Source organism: Homalodisca vitripennis, chromosome 3 (assembly GCF_021130785.1).
Source record: "Homalodisca vitripennis isolate AUS2020 chromosome 3, UT_GWSS_2.1, whole genome shotgun sequence".
Taxonomy (NCBI): Eukaryota; Metazoa; Arthropoda; class Insecta; order Hemiptera; family Cicadellidae; genus Homalodisca; species Homalodisca vitripennis.
Window position 1 is genome coordinate 86,025,881 of NC_060209.1, and position 23,077 is coordinate 86,048,957.

The 23,077-nt window shown below is 35.0% G+C and overlaps 1 protein-coding gene across 9 annotated transcripts in view; it reads left to right on the top strand.

The window, feature by feature from the left end:
* Positions 1-23,077, top strand: part of LOC124357143 (kinesin light chain) — a 215,719-nt gene that overhangs the window by 121,119 nt on the left and 71,523 nt on the right. For all 9 annotated transcript variants that reach the window (XM_046808632.1, XM_046808641.1, XM_046808640.1 and 6 more), the window contains one exon: positions 14,142-14,415. In XM_046808632.1, coding sequence (XP_046664588.1) covers positions 14,142-14,415 — 274 coding nt within the window. The remainder of the gene's footprint in view (positions 1-14,141; positions 14,416-23,077) is intronic.

The window sequence follows — 23,077 nt, forward strand, 5'->3', positions numbered from 1 at the left end:
GCAGGTGAGGACTGTGTTTACGCTATGTGTTTTCATGATCATTGATTTGAAGTCGGAAACTTTCTCGCACTTGAAAAATTCTTTGAAGAGGTTTTGAATTTGTGTAACTGCCGTACGCAAAGAAATATTGCAACAGAAGAATTAATTATCGGTTTAGCATAATATATTAAGACGCTAATATAATTCTCTACTTGTATTGGCTACCTTAAGAGCACAACAAGGACTACCATTACTCTTTTTTTTAATTCAAGACAAATTTAAATTATTAAAGAATTTACATTCTTAAACCAGTTTTGTTCTTGTATAGAGAAATACTGGCAAAATATGATTGCTCAAAGAAAATCCGCAAAATACAATGTTTGCAAGTGATTCAAAACTTACTAGTATTTTGTGGATTATAAGTTCTCTCTAGTATAATGAGTGATACGATTCGTGCCACAGTTTTTCATCATCTGATGGCAGTTTACCTTGCAGAGTTTCTACATAATTATCACACTTTACGCTAATGGTCCAGGGATTACTACAAAGGAGACGTAATTTGCTTTTCCGTCTACTGGCATTCACTAATAAATATTGCAAGCCTCAAAATGTGAGTACACTATATAAAATTTGTTGGACAGGAAATATATTTGTTCTTATTTTAACACGTAGAAAAAAGAAAATGTTTAAATAATAAAGACAACAGTTACCTTAAAATCTTCGGTATATATGTTTGAAACTACGTGGTCGTGTGTCGGTTGATAACTCTAGGCTCTCCAGAACAAACAAAGCCTCAGCCTCTTCCGTGTGCTCAGAATTGGAATGACGCATTTTGCCACTAATAACTCTATTGTTCGGTGTCATTCTTGCGGTGTCATACCACAATCTGATGGCTGTATAGATGTACTTATATACTTTATTGTAATATTAAATATCATTCAAGTTGAGGTTTTCATCTTAATATACCATTAAGGTGGAATAGTACCATTAAGATCAAAAGTGATATATTGGATTCTCTCTTAAACCTCTCAAACTTCACAGAAATTGAGTTGGGTAAAAAAAAACAGACGAAGACATGCGCAGAAATATTAAAATAACTAATGGGCATGTGTGGTCGACAAGTAATGTTCCGCCACTTCTGGGTTTTCATGTGCAAGACTGGTCTGTATTAACAGCTGCTAATAACACCTCCTACAGGAACCTGGTGATTAGATATCACACTGTACGAGATGTGAAGTGGCCGTGGCTGAAACAGGTCGGGACATAAACAGAGTTTTATGTGAGGGACGCGAGCCCACGCATCCCACGGGAGCCTGGTGATTAGATATCACACTGTACGATTTGTGAAGTGGCCGTGGCGGAAACAGGTCGGGACATAAACAGAGTTTTTATGTGAGGGACGTGAGCCCACGCATCCCACGGGAGCCTGGTGATTAGATATCACACTGTACGATATGTGAAGTGGCCGTGGCTGAAACAGGTCGGGACATAAACAGGGTTTTATGTGAGGGACGCGAGCCCACGCATCCCACGGGAGCCTGGTGATTAGATATCACACTGTACGAGATGTGAAGTGGCCGTGGCTGAAACAGGTCAGGACATAAACAGAGTTTTATGTGAGGGACGCGAGCCCACGCATCCCACGAGAGCCTGGTGATTAGATATCACACTGTACGAGATGTGAAGTGGCCGTGGCTGAAACAGGTCAGGACATAAACAGAGTTTTATGTGAGGGACGCGAGCCCACGCATCCCACGGGAGCCTGGTGACTGGTGACGGCAGCCCTTTCAATTTGTACTCCGTCTCTCACCTCCATGTTACACTTCACGTTCTCGCTGCTACATCACACAGAATTTGTTTAGTATCCAATAAAGCATTGATGGAATAAATTATTACCAAAGATGTAGCACAAGAGGCTTTTTGTGGTATATTATGTTAAATGAAAGTTGTAATTTTATTTCCAATTGTATAAATAGTAAAATAAAAATAACAGTTTTTAAATATAGTGTTGTTATTATTATGGTATCCGTGTTTTAAACTGATGATCGCTTCAGTACTAATTAGATTGATTTTTTTGTTTATTTAAATGGTGTCCATCTCTACTAATATTGATAGAAGTAATATTTTTAAATTCTGTTTATTTTTACAAAACACTGTAGGATGACATCAGATTTGACTTGTTATTCCAGTTTCGTTTAAACTATTCTACGGGAAGAACAGAAATATTTTTAAGCCACCTTCTGGAGATTCGGCCCTTCTCCTCTCCAGTGACAAACACATTTCGTCACATCGAGGTCGTCGTACATTGGAGTAGATGTCATAAATCAGGGTCATTCAGAACTGACAATGGGCATTATTGCAAACAAGATCGTGTAAGTGTTTGTTGTCTACGAGCACTTGTACGTATCAGTTAGATCTTAAAAAAAACAGTAAAGAATGTCTTACTTTACCAGGCGAAGTTAGGGCTAAGAAGCCCTCTCTAACACTTAACCTGGGGACCAACGGCTTAAAGGTGACTTCCGAACCACCACCAATGGCCGGGCAGGCGGGCCGCTTGCAAGGACAGGATCGCTCAGCGGTCACCTGTCCAAGCAGCAGCCACGCTCGGCGTTGCTTGATCTGGTTATCTTGCGATAACCGCCGTACCCACTACACTGCGCCATTGGCACTACACTGCGCCATATATCTTAGAACCCGACTGATAAAGTGTAACAATTCAAAATCAGTTCCGCCGTTAATTTTATAATTGTGGTGTCGTATAATCAACGTGCTTAACTTTGTGTTTATTTTGAAATAAGGGATTTAACTCGTGTGTACTGTTATTTGATATGTGGATGTGTATCGATCTCTGTACGATGTTAATGACACATACTTTATGTAATGGCTAGTAAGTATATGTTGTTTCCTTTAAAAAATATACAAAATAAGGTTAGTTAGCAGCAATGTAAACGTTTGAATAGTAACAAGACGTATTTGTCAAGGACATTGTGAAAAGTCAAATAATAGGTAATTCATTTTCGGTGTTTGGGTCCCTTATTAAATTGTATCATATAAGACTAAATTACTGTAGAGTATAGGAGGAGGTCAAGGGAAAGGATTGCAGTTGTTGGTGATGGATGGAAGACAGAATGATCCCGTCGTGAAATTACAAACAAGATAGATTCCCTGCGGTTGATGACAGATAAATGAAGACTTGTGGTATCCATCGAATTGATGGGAAACTGTGTTCGAGAGGGGGATGTGATACAACTGTAGACTGCGTTCTAGTACTGTCACATATTCACCTGTCAGTCAAACTGCGACTCTTGCGGGACAGACTGAACAGTGTTCGAGAGGGGGATGTGTTACAACTGTAGACTGTGTTCTAGTACTGTCACATATTCACCTGTCAGTCAAACTGCGACTCTTGCGGGACAGACTGAACAGTGTTCGAGAGAGGGATGTGTTACAACTGTAGACTGTGTTCTAGTACTGTCACATATTCACCTGTCAGTCAAACTGCGACTCTTGCGGGACAGACTGAACAGTGTTCGAGAGAGGGATGTGTTACAACTGTAGACTGTGTTCTAGTACTGTCACATATTCACCTGTCAGTCAAACTGCGACTCTTGCGGGACAGACTGAACAGACTGAACAGTGTGTTACAAGATGTAGACTGTGTTCTAGTACTGTCACATATTCACCTGTCAGTCAAACTGCGACTCTTGCGGGACAGACTGAACAGTGTTCCACTTACAATACAAAATGCAATAAAATCTGTCACTAGTATTGTGAGTGGTATGAATTGTCCCCATGAATATAATATAGTGTAGGGCCGGCATGCAAACCGTGATAATGTTTCTCCTGGCACCAGTTACTGCTTCATAGTCCCAATTTATTACTGGTTTTGTGAATGATGCATTGTCAAGCTTGCTATATTACAACTATTGGCGATTGTTGAGTGGTAAATAATGTTTCTGTAATAAAAAACCACTATTGAAAGACAACATTGTTGTAATTACCGTAGATGATTTTGTATTTGCATTGCATTTTGTTTAGAATAAATATTAATTGGAAATAGTTTGTTATTTGGTACGAGTAGAAGTACTGGTACACAGCAATGTTACTTCTCAGACTATTATGTTGACATTGAGAGGAACATTTTATTTTGTGAATTACTTAAATAAATATACGGTCCAAGTGTATTAATTGTGTTGTTTAAAGCAAATAGAGAACATAACTTCGTCTTTCTTTTCCATTGTACGTATATAATCATATTTACACTTATTTTTTTGGAGGAGGCTGGAATGTTTTATTACCTTTTTAAACCTTGCTCGGCATTGTTAATCATTGATAATAAACCGTTTTAAGTGTTCATAATTTTACAAAGTGTCTTCAATACGTATGATGACAACTTTGTTATAGTTTAAAAATTGAGCGATCCGTAACATTGATGTAAGGTTTTCATGAAAACCTGACACATTGGATGGAAATGTCTGGATGTAACATAGTCGATTGTCAACTGAACTTTGTATTCATCGGTTTTAAACACCAGTAAGAGAACTTTAGAAATTTAAATAGGCTGTTCAGATAAATACATTAATATAATGTTATTAATAACATTAATAAAGTGTTAAATAATCATGAAATCACTGTTGGTGTTTTTCTAATCCAAACAAATTAATAAGGTATCAACGGCTTATTTTATCCTGTTTTCTACGTGTTTTAGTTTTTTTATCACCAATAACTTTTGATTACCTGAAATTTTGTTTCATTGTCAGTTCCTAACAAGATTATAGGAGTAAAATTTTTAAAGAAAACTGACCCATAAACAGTGTTACTGAGTTATCAATTAAGAAAAAGAAACATGGGTCACTTACAAGCACGGTTTAAAAAAATTTGAAATAATGTTAAGATTCAACTTCAGGTCGTGATAATATTTTGAAGTTTACCCTGTAGTGAGTAACAATAAAGGTTAAAAAATATATCGTAAGTTTAAATCTGACTACTATCTCCTACTGAAATATATGAAGAGAGAAAGGCGTATACTCGGGGCCGGATAAGTGCGGTGGTGAAGACAAAGTGATACGAATGAGTCGCAGTTTGTTGTGGTGCACAGCTATCTGGAACCACCAAAGTAATAGGTTTAGGCCGGCTGTGTTGTCGTGTGACTCGGATAATTGGATTCCACGCTAAATTGGATTTTTGCCCGATAAGCTTGGCGCCAGAACCACGAAGGAATACAGTATCCGCTGTGGGGCTCAACCGGTGGTTAGGTGTGAAGACCGGACCGGAAATATTACAAATACAAAAAATATTGTTTGAGACATGGTTTACATGTATAACAACAGTCAATTTTATTACAATTAATTATACTACGTTAATAATGTTACACGAATCGTACTGTTACGTAATTAAATATATTTAGTTAAAATTGTAAAACTATGGTTTAGGTTATATTTGAAAACCAAGACAAGCTGAACTCAATATAGCAAGGTTTTAGTACTTTTACATACTCATTTAATAATAAAAAACCTACATTAAGATCATTACTGGCTCAGAAACTCTCCAACCGAATAAAACACATTTTTCAAAATATGATTCAAGATTTAGGTTCTTAAAGTACTGGTAAGCCTGACTAAGTGTAACGAATTCACTTCAAGCTGTTCAACCTTGTCAAACCCACTGTACACTGACTTTATCATCAGCATAGAGAGTTGGGATTCCTTGCTCGATAGCAAAATTAAAATCATTGACCTATATACTTTACGGAAAGGGTCTCAATACCGAACCCTGAGGCACACCACTTACAATCGGCTGACATGTGGAACTCACTTTCTGAAGGCCGAGACACTGGCTTCTATTGTCCAAGTAAGATTTTAGCCGTGAGTAATTCGAGAACACCCATCATCTCAAGCTTTACCCAAAGTTTTTAGTGGCTGACAGTGTCAAAGCCTTTTTCAAATCAATAAAAACACCCATAGTTCTTTTACCAGCGTCCAGATGTTGAGCCACATTCGTCAAGTGGCGATATTATTTATATAGGTCTGTAACTGGATAGTTTGACCTTTGAACCTTTTTTTTAGTACTGGTTTAACCAATGCAACTTTCAATTTTGAAGGGAATACGCCATCTAGAAATTATGTATTAATTAAAGATGCAAGTGGTTCAGAAATGTGTTTAGCACATGACTTTATTAAAAAGTTTGCAAAGCGATAGAAGTCTTGTGATATAGAATTCTTTAGACTCAGTAAAACACGCATGACCTCAGTCGCATCAGTGGGATTCAAGGCTATACTGTGGGTTGGAGAAACTGCGACCATTACCATCAGAAGCTGTCCTAAGAAGCGGCTCTCCACCACCTCTCTCTTTCCTCTTCACACCAGAAAAATATTCATTGAACAGTGACCAGTTACGTTTAACGTCGGTTAGTGAACTGTCATTCTCCATAATTTCAATTGATTGGATTTTACTTCTAGACTGGGTGTCCCCCTCATTATATTAATTGTTGCCCATGATTCTTTCGTTTTCATGAGGAATTCTTTCAAGAATAGATTTTGACTTTGCAGCGGATACAACCTTGCGACAATTAGTATTATATTCTCTATAATATTTAAGGTTTAAGGTCAGAAGGATTAGACTTTATTGAGGTCGTTTCTTTAATGTCGTACTATTTATCCCCACTCCTCTTTACATAAATAGTAGTTCAAAAAATCAACAAATTTTTCGAGCATGATCTGGTATAGTTATGTGTGGACTGAGAAGGAGAGGCAACAATGTCCGCAACGAATACCCGTTGAGTATAATGCTCTGACATCCAAGTGGCGAGCCAAACGCCGCAGACTGACTGGTGAAAACCAAGTCAATTGTGGTAGATGAGGTGGTAGTCACCCGAGTTGGAAAGTTTACTATCTGTCTCATATACTATCTGTCTCGTATTAACTTGCAAACAGATCAGACAACAAGAACATTTCATGGTTACTCTTAAGCCAGTTCACGTTTATATCTCCCAAAACTATTATATTTACCTTAGAACACTTTATATTTTTCAAGGCCTCATTGATTCCATTTATAACAGCGCTTAAATTAGAGTTTGGAGAACGATATGTGCCAATAATGATAATTATTCTCCATCCTCCCAGTGTTACTTTCATACCGGCTGCCTCAAAATCTTCCTCAGCACTTAGGTTTGAGATACAAGTGGGACTGAATTTCAGTGAATTTCTGGCCAATATTATAACACCAACGCTTCTAAAATAATACCTGAAATAGTGTGAGACAATCATATATCCATTTATATTAATAGCATCTATTTCGTAAGATTTTAGGCCGTGTTCTGTTAACGCCATTATATCAGGGTTCTCTAAATGTAGGAGAATTTCAAGTAAGTCTAGTTTATTCCGATGAGAATGAATGTTGAGGTGTTGGACTTGAAAAACCATGATTGTTTTCTTTGATTATAAAAAAGATTCTGATGTTTAAAAAAAATTCTGAGGTTACGTTGTATTTGTTGAGAAGTCTTTCTAATAAAGGGCGATTGCCACTGATAACCTCAATGGTTCCACTTTCACAACCACTGCTGTGCTTTAACATATTGCAACACCATTAGTCGTCAGCATCTTCGTCGTCGACACCGTATCGTGCCATCAGTACCATTAGGGATGTTAGGGTCGTCATGCGTTGAATCAGATATTGGCTTCTTGACTGGGCACAGCCGTTATTTCTCCTGCGCCTTGCTCAGAACGTGCTTTCAACTTCTTCCTCTCTTTAGAACGGTTGCTGTTGTGTGCTGAATTGATCCATTTGCTCTATTAGGTGCATCTTTTAATGGTAGAAAGTCTTGCAAGGAGGCATTGATTGCATTATTCCGTATACATGTATCCATGTGGTCCTAGATTGTTTTGATCTATTCTTAGTATACGACTGAGTTGGTAAAGAATGGTATTTTCCTCTTTCCAATGTTGTTATAGTGTAGTCCATGGTGTTTAAAGTCCATTCGACGGAGTGTTTTGTTACCATCCCCGAGTTGTAAGTTATATACGATTTTGTATTTGTATTTTTGACAAATCTGGAAATGTGCTTATTGACTTCAACTTTAGTTTTATTCAACCTCTCATTGTAAAAATAGAATGGTACAGAAAACATTATGACTTTTGTTTTTCTGCAATTAATTTAACTCTGTCGCAAACTTCCCGACGATTTCGATGACGAAGAATTTAAGATTGAATAACTTTTTGTTTATTTTCGACATAAGAGACACTTAGACTACAAAATCAAGTGTAATTTCTACATATGAGTGGATTTTAAAGAGATCTATATTTACATCGTCATGTAATGAAATCGTTATAAACGTCTTATTAGGTTTTGTGAATTTAGTTCATACTCAAATTGTTTCTAAGATATAGTACAACATTAGTTGAAGTAGGACCTTTTTCTATGTGAGGTATGTTCGTGTGTACTGACATGCGTGAAAGCTCTCCTGCTCACAGAATCGCCTCCAGGCTCGATTAGGATCCCATCAGAATGTAGAGGAACTATGCTTGTTGTATTGAGAAATGAGGTTGCTGGTGGTCTTGCAAGAAGAAAATTAGCGATTTTCGCCTTCGGTTGCTGTGGAGCAGATTGTTATATTCTCTTCAAGATTTGTGAAAGGGATAGTAAAGGAATAGATTCATCGAGTACTTAATCGGAGAAGGAAGTGTTTGTTTATGAGCAGGGAGGGTGTTACTGTCTTAGTGAAACACTATAGAGATGTCCTCTTCTAAACTGGAACTCACTTCAAAGGTGTCTTCCAGGCACTGAGATTTGAAGATGGGTCGACTGGTTGCAGGTGCGGAGAGAAGAGGGATAATTTTATGGTTTTATTGTCATTGATGGCTTGGTAGGAGGAACAGAAGATTTGTTGTAGAAGATCATAATAAACTAGACGATTCTGGTAATATCATTCTTGTTGTAAGTAGAGCCTGGCTGTTTTTTCATTATGACTTTGAAGGTCTATTGCACACATTCTGGAGATAATTTTGTGCTATTATATCTAAGGCGTTCAGAACTGTCAACTGGTTAGAATTACTGTGTCTGTTCTGACCACATTATGCAATTTTTCATAAATGGAGGATATGTGAGACTTAGTTTCTAATATAATTTCCTTTTTAATACAAATATTTTGAATTTCTATACTTTTAATGAACAAACATTTAGTGTAGTTTTTGGAATTTGCCATCGTTATATGTTACAATTAAAAATCTTATTATTGACGTGTAAACCAACTAATACATTAATAAACTAGTAACTGCGACAATGGACTCATTAAATATATAAAAAATACCTGGTAGACGAACTGATTGAAGTCCAGAGTGGAGAGAATGAACCGGTATTCCACCATCGTTAGTTTCGGTGTGATGTGATTGTTTGTGGTGTAGGCGCATGTGCGGATTTCATGCTGTTCGCATAGTTCGGTAGTACCTGAAGCATAACATATGCGAAATGCAGCGTGTGTAGAGAAGCAGCTGTCAAGGACAGGTTGCGTGCCTGTCATTAGCACACATCACCACACCACCAATCACATGTGTGTCAATGGCAAGACGTGAGATTTGATATGATAACCCAACTTCTCAGTTTCAACAAGTGTTTGGCCTACAAGTATTCCTAACTCTCTCCGTGAATTGTGTTTTTTAATGCACAGAGCGTAGTGAAATTATGTGTCAAGGTCTCAGACAATTCCCGAATTCAATGAAAACTCGAAATTTAGCCTATTCGAAAAGGTTGCGTTAATTTGTACATACGAATTGAACTTTCAGAATTCCCACTTGCCATCCTGTAATACTTTACTGTTGAATATTTTGTTCTGTTTTTTTCCTTAGCGACAGGTACCCGTTTTACTGAAATTATTCAAGTAACAGCTTTATCATAATATACAAATAACAGCTATTTATGTTACTAAAATTAGCCCATAAAGTGGACTGACGCTGTAATAGACTTGACTCCAGGAATCTGGAGTCATGTTCGTCTGAACAGATCCAATAAAGGTGAGCAACGAAGAAGCTCACAATGAACTCTTTACATCGTCTCGACATCAGAGACAACTACACAACAAAATATAGTGTATTCTCGTTGTCTCATTGTCAGGTGCACAATTGAGTGGGAAATAAGTCTAAAATACGATTAATATAGTTGTGATATAAGGTAGATCTATAAGCGGATATGACCATCTTATCAACTCAGGTCTGGATAATACTTGTTTGCTATATATAAATAAAATATTAATAGGCTTTAAATATGTTCTACTTTAAAAATATGTATTTATTACATGACTAATATTCTGCTGCAAAAAAGATTCAGAATTTGTTTCAATACTAACGTAACCAAATCAATATTAACATCTAGTGGATAATAAAGTACGAGATGGGACATGAAGTTATTAAATCTAATGAAAGCTTATTTCTTTGCTTCGAATCTGTAATTTTCCATGTGTTTTAAAAGTATTGCGTTCTACCTATACCAAATGGTTTTTTATATGAAATGTGTGAAAAAATTGTATTATTCAATTGTACTGAAAATTATAATTAAAAATTAAATTGATGCTTTTAGTACTGTAAATATAAACAATTTTGAAATGTTATTTTCAAACGTTGCACGTTGGAAGGAATTTTATCCATGACAGTAAATTTCATAAAGGATTCCGGAAGAGTGCAATTAACTTATACTAGTGCAGGTTAAGCATTATGCCTTTTGCTACAGGTGTAACAACCTGAATTTGACACATTATACACTACATATTACAGTTTCTAAGTTGTATTAAATTGTAAATTATTGAATATTTTGAAATTATACAAAATCTTCATTATTACAAATCTAAATTATTACAATACGTCCTTCATACATGAAACCTGTTAAACTAGCATCTGCTATAACAGGCCAGATTATACATTAAGCATTTAACAGTTAAGAATAGTTTCTTCTTGGTGCGTGCTCTCTTTTCACACAGAAAGAAGGCGAGTGGAGGGGACACTCACTAATTACATCTTTCATCACATCAAGGCTGTTGAACTTTCCTTGGTGTTCTAAGTTGTTCATAATATCTCTCGGCTGCCAAGTTCTTAATTGAGGTCTTCATATGTTCCTCCAGCCACTAACTCTCTTCAGGTGGTTCTGAGATTGTCGTTTGTTTAGTTCTCGATGGTTCAGCTGGAATGTTACTACTATATTTAATTTAATTATCTCTTCCCAAACAGTGACATTTGTGTCTTTAATCTCATATTCAGTTGGGTTTGGTTCGCTTTGTTCTAAAAATTGTTTAGTATCCCACATTATAACGACACTAGCGTAAAAACAACCCCATTATTAAAAAACATCTTTCTGATCACCGGGGTTCCAAACTTTTTTATATGTATTCACGCTGTCTATTACGTAGCTAGTGAAAATATTTATGAAATTGAGAATGATATATATATATATATATATATATATATATATATATTTTAATTGAGTAATAATATTGTGTATATAGCAAGTATTGAATAGTCCAGTGTAGAAAGAGTGTTAGTGCCCTTTACACTCAAATTGGTTTGTTATATGGAATAAAATATTAGTAAACCAAGAAAATCATTAAAAAAATATATGAACCTCGATTTCTTTGTTTCATTTTTCAGTATCTATGTTACTAGCTCAGAACGTTCTATTCCAACACACGCCAAATCGTTCATTGCAATCGAATAACCTTTATTGTTTGTATAAAAGGTAGAAATAAAAATACACACAGAATACATACATATAATGATATTAAATGCACCGTATAAAAATGATACACACAGTCAGACTACTGTTCCAAACCTAATTAAGACTGGTTAAGGTCTGTTATTGCCCTATACCCAGTGATAACAGTGAAACATGTGTCTGCAAATAACTGGCGACCGCCACCATCAAGTACGTCCATTCGCGCTTGTCACAACGAGTTTGATAAATACCTCTAATTGTGTTTACTATAGACAATTAACGTTGACAAATATCGTGTTGAAAGAGTCTTTTAATAAGATATATTAAAGTAATTTTTATATACGTCAAATATGTATATGAAGCTGTTATGTGGAAATTATCGAGTACAGATTTAATTATAAGCTCCTTTTGGATGCCCCTTGGATATGTATGTGTGTATATTTTTGTATACTGTATATGTGTATAATGTCTGGTTAATTTCACATTGACCAAATTCACTAATCGAAGTGATAAATTAATGATTGATAATAATTAATTAATGATGACATAATAGCTAACACGATTTGGCTGAGGTAAATATAATCCTAGGGAAGTAGGTTACATTAGTTTCTTATGTTAAATTGACAATTATTATGCATATTGCTTTGTTAGTATGCATATTGGTTGAATAAAGTAAGTTTAATAACTTTGACCTACTTCAGTCAGATAATAATATGTGGATTGAGCATATTAATTACTTTGACCACAATTATTTGCTCTTACACGTATTGATTGGATATATATATATATATATATATATATATATATATATATGGATATTATATATATATATATACACCCTGTATACATAAATATTTCAAAATCTTTTAGAAATAATGAACGTCAATATTAGAACAAATATTGAGATGGTTAATACAAACATGTATCACAGAAGAGTTTGTTTTACCTAAAAGTTCGCGTTACCTAAGTAAAGAAGTCAAAACTTTGTGGTATTCATTGTGGAATTGTAGAAGCGACGGTCGACTCTGTTCTGTTTGCCAACTTCGGTTTACAGAGAAACCAAATTGTGAAATCCATCTTATGTAGCGTTATATTATACTTCTCTTCTAAAGATGTGTTATAAAAACACATTATTTAGCTTATATTTGACTTAAATAGAGTTATAGTGATTTGAAAAAGATAGGTTTATAGAGATTTGAATCACTGTAGATTTATTAAAACATGTGTTTTTTAGTTCTGCTTGACAAATAATTAATTTATGTGGACAGTTTGCAAATTTTGTATCATAAAAGTGTTATTTTATTATCTAGATTAGGATATTATAATTTTGAGTGTACTGTTGTGTCTGTAGGCTAAAGAATTGTTTTGTCTCATAACAAATTTAAGCACACAGTGTATAAAAGATAAAACATACAAAAGCGCTCTTGCGCGTGGGCGGTGTAAGAGAGAGCACGAAGATCGCTCTGGCCACTTCACACTTCACGCTTTGTGATCCCAGATCTAATGACAACCATCTTGTTTTTGACAACAGGCACATTTCTCATTCATAAATACTTGTTGGATGTATACAAATTTATGTCATAACTTACTTTTAAGATGCGTTTCTTTCAATATTCTTACATTTCATTATAGAAATTAATAATCAGTTGTAATGAATGTCCGGGAGTTTTAACACACCCGAAAAATTTTAAACCTCAAACACGTTAAAGTCTTTATTTCGGTATGACAATTACAGGAGTGATCTCACCTTATAGATGTGTTTTAAATGCACCCTGAAGCTTTATAGTTTTCTCATGAAGTTTATACTGTTTTAATATTTTAATAAGTTTTTTTATACTTAACAAAAACAACAGAAAATATCGAATATGTGTAGTCAAGAGTAAGTATATCTTAAAATTATCCAAAACTCATAAAAACACAAGGGTTAACAGTATTTAAGGTTTACAATTATCCTTATGGACCTAACATTAAGATAGTCACCAGTAAATACAATTCTGAACACTTTCACTGCGGCTCCTTATGTTTACTGAGTGAGACCGACAGGTGTCGGTTTGATTGTGTGCCACAGTCAACGTGTTTAGGACGGAATTTTGGAATTTTTCTAAGCGGTGAAGTGTATCAGAATGTATACGCAGTGTTTGTACCTTGCCCGGGTTTTACTACTTTACGGATGATTATTGACAATGTCTGATTAGAAAGATAACAGATTGTTAATGTTTGAACTAAAACCATAACGTTTCATACAACGCAGGAAGTGTTAAATATGTAAATTTTATTGCAACCACGGTGACGTGTATCAAACAAATCGTTGTAAAACAAGCACAAAGGGAATATAAAACTAAATAAAGTACGGTCTTTACGAGAAACCACGGAGAATCGTTTTATGGAACATAATTTACGTGTTTTCATAATTGACTGTAAAATCAATGCCATCGACGTCATTTTAATAAAAGGTGCTTGTCCTGTTTCAGGAAGAAGATCGAGTCAATAGGCAGGATGACGCAGATGACGCAGGAGGAGATCATGAGCAACACCAAGACGGTGGTGCAGGGGCTGGAGGCGCTGAAGAACGAACACAACTCGATCCTGGGCGGACTGACGGCCGCGAGCGTGGAGTTGACGGTGAGCGCGGTGGAGCGAGCGCAGGCCGCCGTGCAGAGTGCTGAGGCCACCGTCATCTGCGAGAAGAAGGGCATCGTCCAGAAGTCCCTTGACATGATCGAGCTCGGCCTCGGTGAAGCTCAGGTACGTACATTGCTATACTCGTATACAATACAGTTAGAAATATCACAATCGTGTCACTACTGATCGTACTCAGCCATCAACGTCCGTGGTGCAATAAAATTCTGATGTCCATTGTACGAGAGCATTCCATTTTTTTTCTCTAGACTGAATCATCCTAGAGATGATTGAAAATAAAGAGGACAAACGTCAGCATAAGACAAGTCCCTGAGGGTAAGTACAGTCAGGTTAAGTAAGTGAATTGTTGCAGAGAGTAGCTCGGTGGGAGGAGGGGAGCGTGTTTGTTATGCTGGCAACACAGTCCCTGGCTGGCCGTCATGTCTGAACCAACCTAAACCAATTGTCTTCATAATTCTTCACATTGAACAATATAACGTATAATGATTTTTCTAAATATAAACTATATTGAACATTTCATTTCATGTTAAAAAGTCTGAATAAACGGTAGTGTTGACATAACATTGTTTTTTATCATGTACTACCACCAAAATAAACAAAATTATAATAGTCTGTGCATGTGACATAATCAATGCAGTATTAAAAAGGAGACTAAATGTAAGCGTTGAAATCTGAACTGAACAACCATTCAAGAATAGACATTCTTGTTATTCGGACAATTCCAAACGTTAGGGTATCAATTGAAAATCACCGTATTTATTGTAGCTGACGTCAGAATATATTTGTAATGAAGAATTTACTTTCTTGTTTTGTTTATATTGCCGTATCAAGCCATCCTTTCGTCCAATCCAATGTGCTTATGGATGTTGTCTCTCCTCATAGACCAGCTACAGAGATTATGCGAAAACCAATTGGAGTTATATTTTATTAGAAACTATTCCAAGAAATATTCATGTTCAGATGAGTTTTAATATAAACTAGTCACTTTCTATAATTTTAAAACCAAATATAAAGTAGTACGAATGTTTTAAGTTTAACATTTTTTTACGGGAAAACTCAATGTTGTTATACTACTGCTGTGGCTCTTAACAAGTTGAATAAGTTTATGTACGTTTTATAAAACAATTAGTATCCTTATTTACAGCCGATTTCCCGCGAGTATGATTTCTAGATGCCATAAAACATTGCATGAACTTTGTTGGAATTAACAAACAATTAACCTAATTGTAAACCGATAAGCACCATATTAATAACAGTGATGTACATTTCGACTCACTTAATCTTTATTTATAGCGGTGTATGCCTTGTTTTTAAATTAATACATTTGAGCTAACAGGATCACCTTGATAATTAATACCAGAAATCTATATTAACAGTGGTAAAAAATCAGCATTCATTGTTATTTGTCAACTATTTAGGAAGTTAATAATACAACTAAATTTAAACCACCAATAAACAAATTAATATTTTCTCTACGTTCTGTTCTATGTGCAAGTTGGTCAGTAATGAATGATGCATTGCTGTGGTCGGTTCTGAGTTTGACAAGAGCTTCAAGATTTATCGGCTTCTTTGTTGTTTTGATGAGAAACTTTTCAAAGGATCATCGATATTTCCATCAAACTTCCTAACGCTTCAAAGCCTTTCCTTGGTTGTTGGTTATGATCAAGCCTTATCCGTCACTCTTTGTTCTTAGTAAAATAATACTGACGTAATTTCCTTACTTTATACCTTCTTTCCATTTTCAACCCATTGTAATCTAAGTCCTAAATTAAACCAGAACTTGAGGAAAGTTTCATAATTCATTATCTATTCTACATGTTATTAGTAATTAATAGAATAAATAAGTTTTCTAAAAAATATATGAAATACTTCACGGCAAAAGTGCAAACACAGTGACGCCCACCATAAAACGGCACATAGTCTTTATTATGTTTACTTGGTCCGTAAACAATTTAGAAATGTTGTATATTTTTATGTATGTGACCAGTTTTTGTATATTTTAAATTAACTAAAGACCTAAAACGGGCAATAGAACGGTAACGGTCCTATATACCTCTGTGACTGAAAATGGTTTAATTTAATCGAAACCGATCTCACACAATTAAAACAACAATTAACGAAAGTAATCATTTATCTATTAGTAAACAAATCCGGTTGCTTTCACCGAGTATTGTTATGCATTTACAATTTCTTTTTGGTATTTCTGTGACAGTATTTTTAGCCACTAGAAAACTAACTTTATTATTCACGTAACAACAAATACTTTTCTGAAGATCTGTACAAATCCATATTATTTAATTTGTGAGATTGTCTGACCAATGTGATTAATGTTTGTTGGTTTATTTATTTTTGGGGGAATTAGTGTTTACTAGGACGAGTTAGATGTCTGTTCTTAACTAATCAATAAACCTATAGACTAAATGTTTACGTAGCTCCGAACATCTTGCGTAACTAGTTTAATGGCATCATTGACAAAGCTAGGCTCGGTTCTCATGTTATTCGTGACTTACGCACTCCCCGGTCTACTTCTCCATACAAGACTCCTCAAGTACAATAGTTGTCTGGGCACGGTACACGGACTTATAAATAACAGGAGAATGTAGAAACCGAACTGTTTCAATTCGAATTTTCGGAAATCTGGTCTCTGGGCAGTTGGTTTACATGGGACGACATAGGAGCCAGCCATTATGGTGGGTGGGATACATACAGAAGTGATAGATTTAATAATATAGATTAATATTTAATATAGTAGTATTTAATATAGATTTAAAGGTTTAGCTATTGATTTGATTGTTATGATAAGATATGTGGAATTGTCAAGTATTCCGATCCTTCCATAAGGTTCAAAATTGATAAATATGTTATTGTTGTGTTTTTCTACTCCCCTTTGATTCTTCAATACTGCCTCCAAATCGGGACCTTTCTTAGTGTTGTGTTAGAACGAGTTGTGGTCAGAGCTGAAACAAGAAGCAAGCCAAATTATACCGGCAACTGGATCAATGAAGGGCAACGAGTGGCTCATATTGCCTCTAAAAATATACTCACTAACTTTGTTTTTCTACGACTTATTGGTCCTTCAATATCACTCCAAATAGGTACACTTCTGAGTGTTTTGTACAAGGAAGCTCTGGTCAGAGGTGAAACTAGAAACAAGCCAAGTTTATGCCAGCAAGTGGATCAATGAAGGACAAAGAGTGACTCATATTGCATCTAATAATACACTCACTGACCTTGTTCTTCTACTCCACATTGATCCTTTAAATTGCTCGAAATTTGTAGCTGTCCTAGAGTTGTATAAGAACGAATTGTGATCAGAGGTGAAACTAGAAGCAAGCCAAGTTTATGCCAGCAACTGGATCAATGATAGACATAGAGTGACTCATATTGCACCTAATAATGCACTCACTGACCTTGTTCTTCTACTCCACATTGATCTTTTAAATTGCTCCAAATTGATAGCTGTCTTAGAGTTGTTTAAGAACGAATTAATTGTGGTCAGAGTTGAAACTAGAAGCAACCCAAGTTATGTCAGGAACTGGATCAATGATGGACAAAGAATGACTCATATTGCATCTAAAAATACACTCACTGACCTTGTTCTTGTACTCCCCATTGATCCTTCAAATTGCTCCAAATGGGTACCTCTCTTTGAGTTGTATAAGAACGAGTTGTGATCAGAGCTGAAATTAGAAACAAGCCAAGCCAGCAACTGGATCAATGAAGGACAAAGGATGAGTCATATTGACACTAAAATACACTTAATCGTCAGAGTGGTCAATACCGTTGTTATTGGTACGTTGTTATTTAGTCCCCATTATTCCTGACATACAGATCCTACTCGGTTCCTTTTGGTCATAAGACAAACATTCCGTTCATCGCTTAAGATGCTGAAATTGTTGAATGAAATTGTAGTATAGTCTTTATTTTACCAGGATAATATCAGGAAGCTATTTATAGGAAGCTAAAGTTTTTTTAACAAAATATAAAATGAGGAGATGGGAAACAAAATGGGGTTTGTATTTCTAGCAACAGTTCAACTAGTAAAATAGAATTACTTTGTTACCAAACGCATTAAAACTTGGTTCTGTGAACTTGAATCTGCAAAGTGCATTGTAATGCTCAGGGCACTTTAACTGAATTTTATTACATTTTTCCTCCCAAAATAGTCTTCAAAGTCTACAGGTTTTAAAATAAAAGTTATTAAAAGTATTTGAAACTGTAATATTCCTTTTTTTAGTTTTAAATATTTATATTGATTTTTAAATCTATTACTACAACTGGATGTTTCGTGGCTTAAATATAAACAAATCAGTCATACTCAAAATTGTTGTCTTGATTAGCATTTTCAAGAAATGTATGAAATGTTCTGTGTGTCACTTCTGTAATAAAACACAGTGAAAAGGGGGCCAGACGAAATATTATATGACTACTGCCTTTGGTTATTCATAATAGCTATACAGCTGTGGTTTTAGTTATATCCATATTTTGGTAAAACATTATTAATCAGGAATGAAATGTCGTTCATGTCTTTAATGTATGGTTTAGTGCTATCTCAACAAAAGACTGTAATAGACAGTATTGAAAGTCACGGTCTGACTGATGATCGACATAAATAAACCACGTATATCATACCAATTCACTATTTTCTTGATTCCGTTTGAGCCTGAAGACGGTATGCACTGTCATGTAGGTTTGATTGCTAAACTCACACTAAATCATCTTGACGCATGATATCAATTCAAGACTCGCACTAATGCAATATAAACAAAGATTGATGCGTGAAATCAATGAATCAGGAGTTTTGCTAAGCAGTCTGAACAAAGATTGGTACGTGAATTCTTCAAATCAGGAGTTTGGCTATGCAGTTTGATCAAAGATTGATACGTGACATCTTCAAATCAGGAGTTTGGCTATGCAGTTTGATCAAAGATTGATACGTGACATCTTCAAATCAGGAGTTTGGTTATGCAGTTTGATCAAAGATTGATACGTGAATTCTTCAAATCAGGAGTTTGGCTATGCAGTTTGATCAAAGATTGATACGTGGCATCTTCAAATCAGGAGTTTGGTTATGCAGTTTGATCAAAGATTAATACGTGACATCTTCAAATCAGGAGTTTGGCTATGCAGTTTGATCAAAGATTGATACGTGACATCTTCAAATCAGGAGTTTGGTTATGCAGTTTGATCAAAGATTGATACGTGAATTCTTCAAATTAGGAGTTTGGCTATGCAGTTTGATCAAAGATTGATACGTGACATCTTCAAATCAGGAGTTTGGTTATGCAGTTTGATCAAAGATTAATACGTGACATCTTCAAATCAGGAGTTTGGCTATGCAGTTTGATCAAAGATTGATACGTGATATCTTCAAATCAGGAGTTTGGCTATGCAGTTTGATCAAAGATTGATACGTGAATTCTTAAAATCAGGTGTGTGACTATTCAGTTTGAACAAAGATTGATACGTGACATCTTCAAATCAGGAGTTTGGTTATGCAGTTTGATCAAAGATTGATACGTGAATTCTTAAAATCAGGTGTCTGGCTATGCAGTTTGAACAAAGATTGATACGTGACATCTTCAAATCAGGAGTTTGGCTATGCAGTTTGATCAAAGATTGATACGTGACATCTTTAAATCAGGAGTTTGGCTATGCAGTTTGATCAAAGATTGATACGTAGATAATCAAATCAGGTGTCTGGCAAATCAGCTTTTGACAATAATTTTTGTGCACTATAATAATTTTGCCATACCACACATTCAGTACGAACCCATTGATTTTAGTTAACTGTTTTCGTGAAAATGCCCCAACGGTTCGAAAAATGTAACGAAAAGAATGGAATGTCATGGAGTTTGGTTGGTTTATATTTTTTATCTAGAGTAAATTAGGTTGAATTCGAAATAACATTGCCATACAATATATATATTATATATATATATAATATATATATATATATATATATATATACATGGAGAAAGGTACAAAACATTCAACAAATAATACATTGAAAGAGGTATGAGGAAAAACGAAATATTTTATAGCAGGAAGGGATTCATACCTACGTATCATCTAGTAACTTATAACAAAATTAAACTTATTTTATATAGATACACCAAAATAAATATTGGCTTTAAACCGAGTCACTCTGAAGTCGTGACTGAGTTAGACCGGTATATTGATGTAGAGGGATACCACAGCCTGTGCCTGTGTACCACAGACAAGAAGACTGTATAGTGCTCACACCTGGTGAGTGGTTTGTGATCAATGTGTACCACCTGACAGGACTGGGACTGTATTTCCAGTTTAATGGTGCGTGATCACTAAATAGTTATTATTTATGTCTCAAAATCTATTTATTTGTTTTCTTGATACTCAAAATATATGTTGGAAAGTCCAGCTAAACTTATAGGTCCCAGACCTATTTGAAATGTCAACATTGTCCACACTTTTTTAACTAACTTATATAAATGCTGTAGATGGAGCTTATATTGGTCACTGTTAAATTACATGAAAAACATAAAACCAATATTTAAAACTTTTATTGTTTTGTGAGGCCTTTCGATAGCGAGGCTATCATCTTCAGACACATCACAAAAGTAAATACAAAAAGTAAATTTGATTATTAATAATAGTTAACATATGTGATTTAATATTAATGTGTCCTGTGTGGCGTAGTATGTAAATACAATTAAATTATTACTGGTATTATACTATATTATGGTATTATGTTATTTTTGTAGTCTTCGTTTAAGTAATATTGAATTTTGTATTGGTCCATCTTCTTGATTTAATAGATCTTCTGTATTTGTTTGATTAATTTAATATGACTCCCATGCATTTAAATATCTTGGAATGTTAACATGTTTTAATAGTTTTAGGTTTTTCTGTGATATAGTGTGTCCAGTATTGATACAGTGGTGTGCGACGGCCGATTTTTCTTTTCTGTTGAATTTTATGTGGGAGCAATGTTCTTTATATCGTGTATGAATTTTTCTTCTTGTTTGTCCAATGTACTTTTTGTTGCAGTTATCACATAATAATAATTACATAAGTTCATTAAGTTATTAAATCTTGAAATGTAGGACAAATTCTAGTCAAATTAAATGTTTGTATTATCCAATAATAGAGCATCAACCTGGAGAGTTGTACAGCTCTCGTTACAAGCAGTAGGTAAGTGTAGTGCTGTGATTTCAGGGAACTGTTACACCTGTCATTTTATGCTTGCGTAAATAAAGTAACAACTTGGGAAATTGTAAAGCTCACTTTACAACCGGTGCGTGAGTGTTTTGCTCTGATTGCAGTACTGTTACACCTGTCATTTTATGCTTGCGTAAACAAAGTAACAACTTTGGAAGTTGCAGAGCTCACTTTACAACCGGTGCGTGAGTGTTTTGCTCTGATTGCAGTACTGTTACACCTGTCATTTTATGCTTGCGTAAACAAAGTAACAACTTTGGAAGTTGTAGAGCTCACTTTACAACCGGTGCGTGAGTGTTTTGCTCTGATTGCAGTACTGTTACACCTGTCATTTTATGCTTGCGTAAACAAAGTAACAACTTTGGAAGTTGTAGAGCTCACTTTACAACCGGCGCGTGAGTGTCTTGCTCTGATTGCAGGATACTATTACACCTGTTTGTGTATGCTTGTATTGATCACAACCACGGTAACTACATGAGCAATGTTACAACTAATTTTACAACCGGCACTTGAGTGTGGTGCTCTAATTTTTATAACCCACCAGACATCGAATAGCACACTTAGCCTTTACCAACCAAATATTAAATCGTTCTTCACTGTTTGTTATGGGATTAAATTAAAGTGTTTCATTGGTAAATTAATCAAAAACTAAAACATGAATTGTACTACAATCTAAGTCGAAAAATAATCATTCAATTGAAAATATTAAAAGCAAATGGACTATCAAGATATTATAGTTACAAAAGTTTGCAAATTAAACAATTTTGAAATTAAACATTATTTGTTTGACTTGCTTAGTTTATGAACAAACACTCCAATAAATGAGAAATTTTTATTTTTGCAGGATACTGTTAAACAAAAATAAGAAATTCTCATTTATTGGAGTGTTTGTTCATAAATTAAGCATTTGGTTTCCAATAAGAAGAAGCTGGTAAAATGTATTTGTTTGACTTGTTATATATTTTGAACGTTTTTCTAAATTGGTTGAGCCACCTCACACAGCTAAACCATAGCGTATCGGCTTTCACATTAGCTGTGATACACGTCCTGTAGTGTATGTAGGCTCAATGACAAAACTTTTAACTGTCACTCTGAAGAGAGGTACAGCTGTCTCACGCTGCAGATGAATATAATGTTGTAGTCTACCAGTACTTCACCAATATCTTTGCTATTTTTTTATCGTTTAAGAAATTAACAACCTGCCTGACGTGTAGGAAAGAACTAGTTCTATTTAAATGAGGCATGTAGTTCCTTTGTAGCACAACCTATCACCATATTTGAGTTTTCTCGAGTCGAGCTCCAGTCACATTATCTGAATACCTGACAAGTTTTAAATCCGCAAATCATCAGAGAATCTCTGATTACAAAAATGTGACAGTTTTACTAAAAACAAGCTGCGCTAAAAACATCAATAAGGCAATCAATCACGTTTGTTTACAAGCAATAACTGCAGTTCTGCAAGACTTATAAAGAATATAAATAACAGTATGTATAAATTACACTCTCAGGATATTAGATGTGTTAATTTTGTCGTAACGCATAAAAACAATGTTCATGACAAATATTA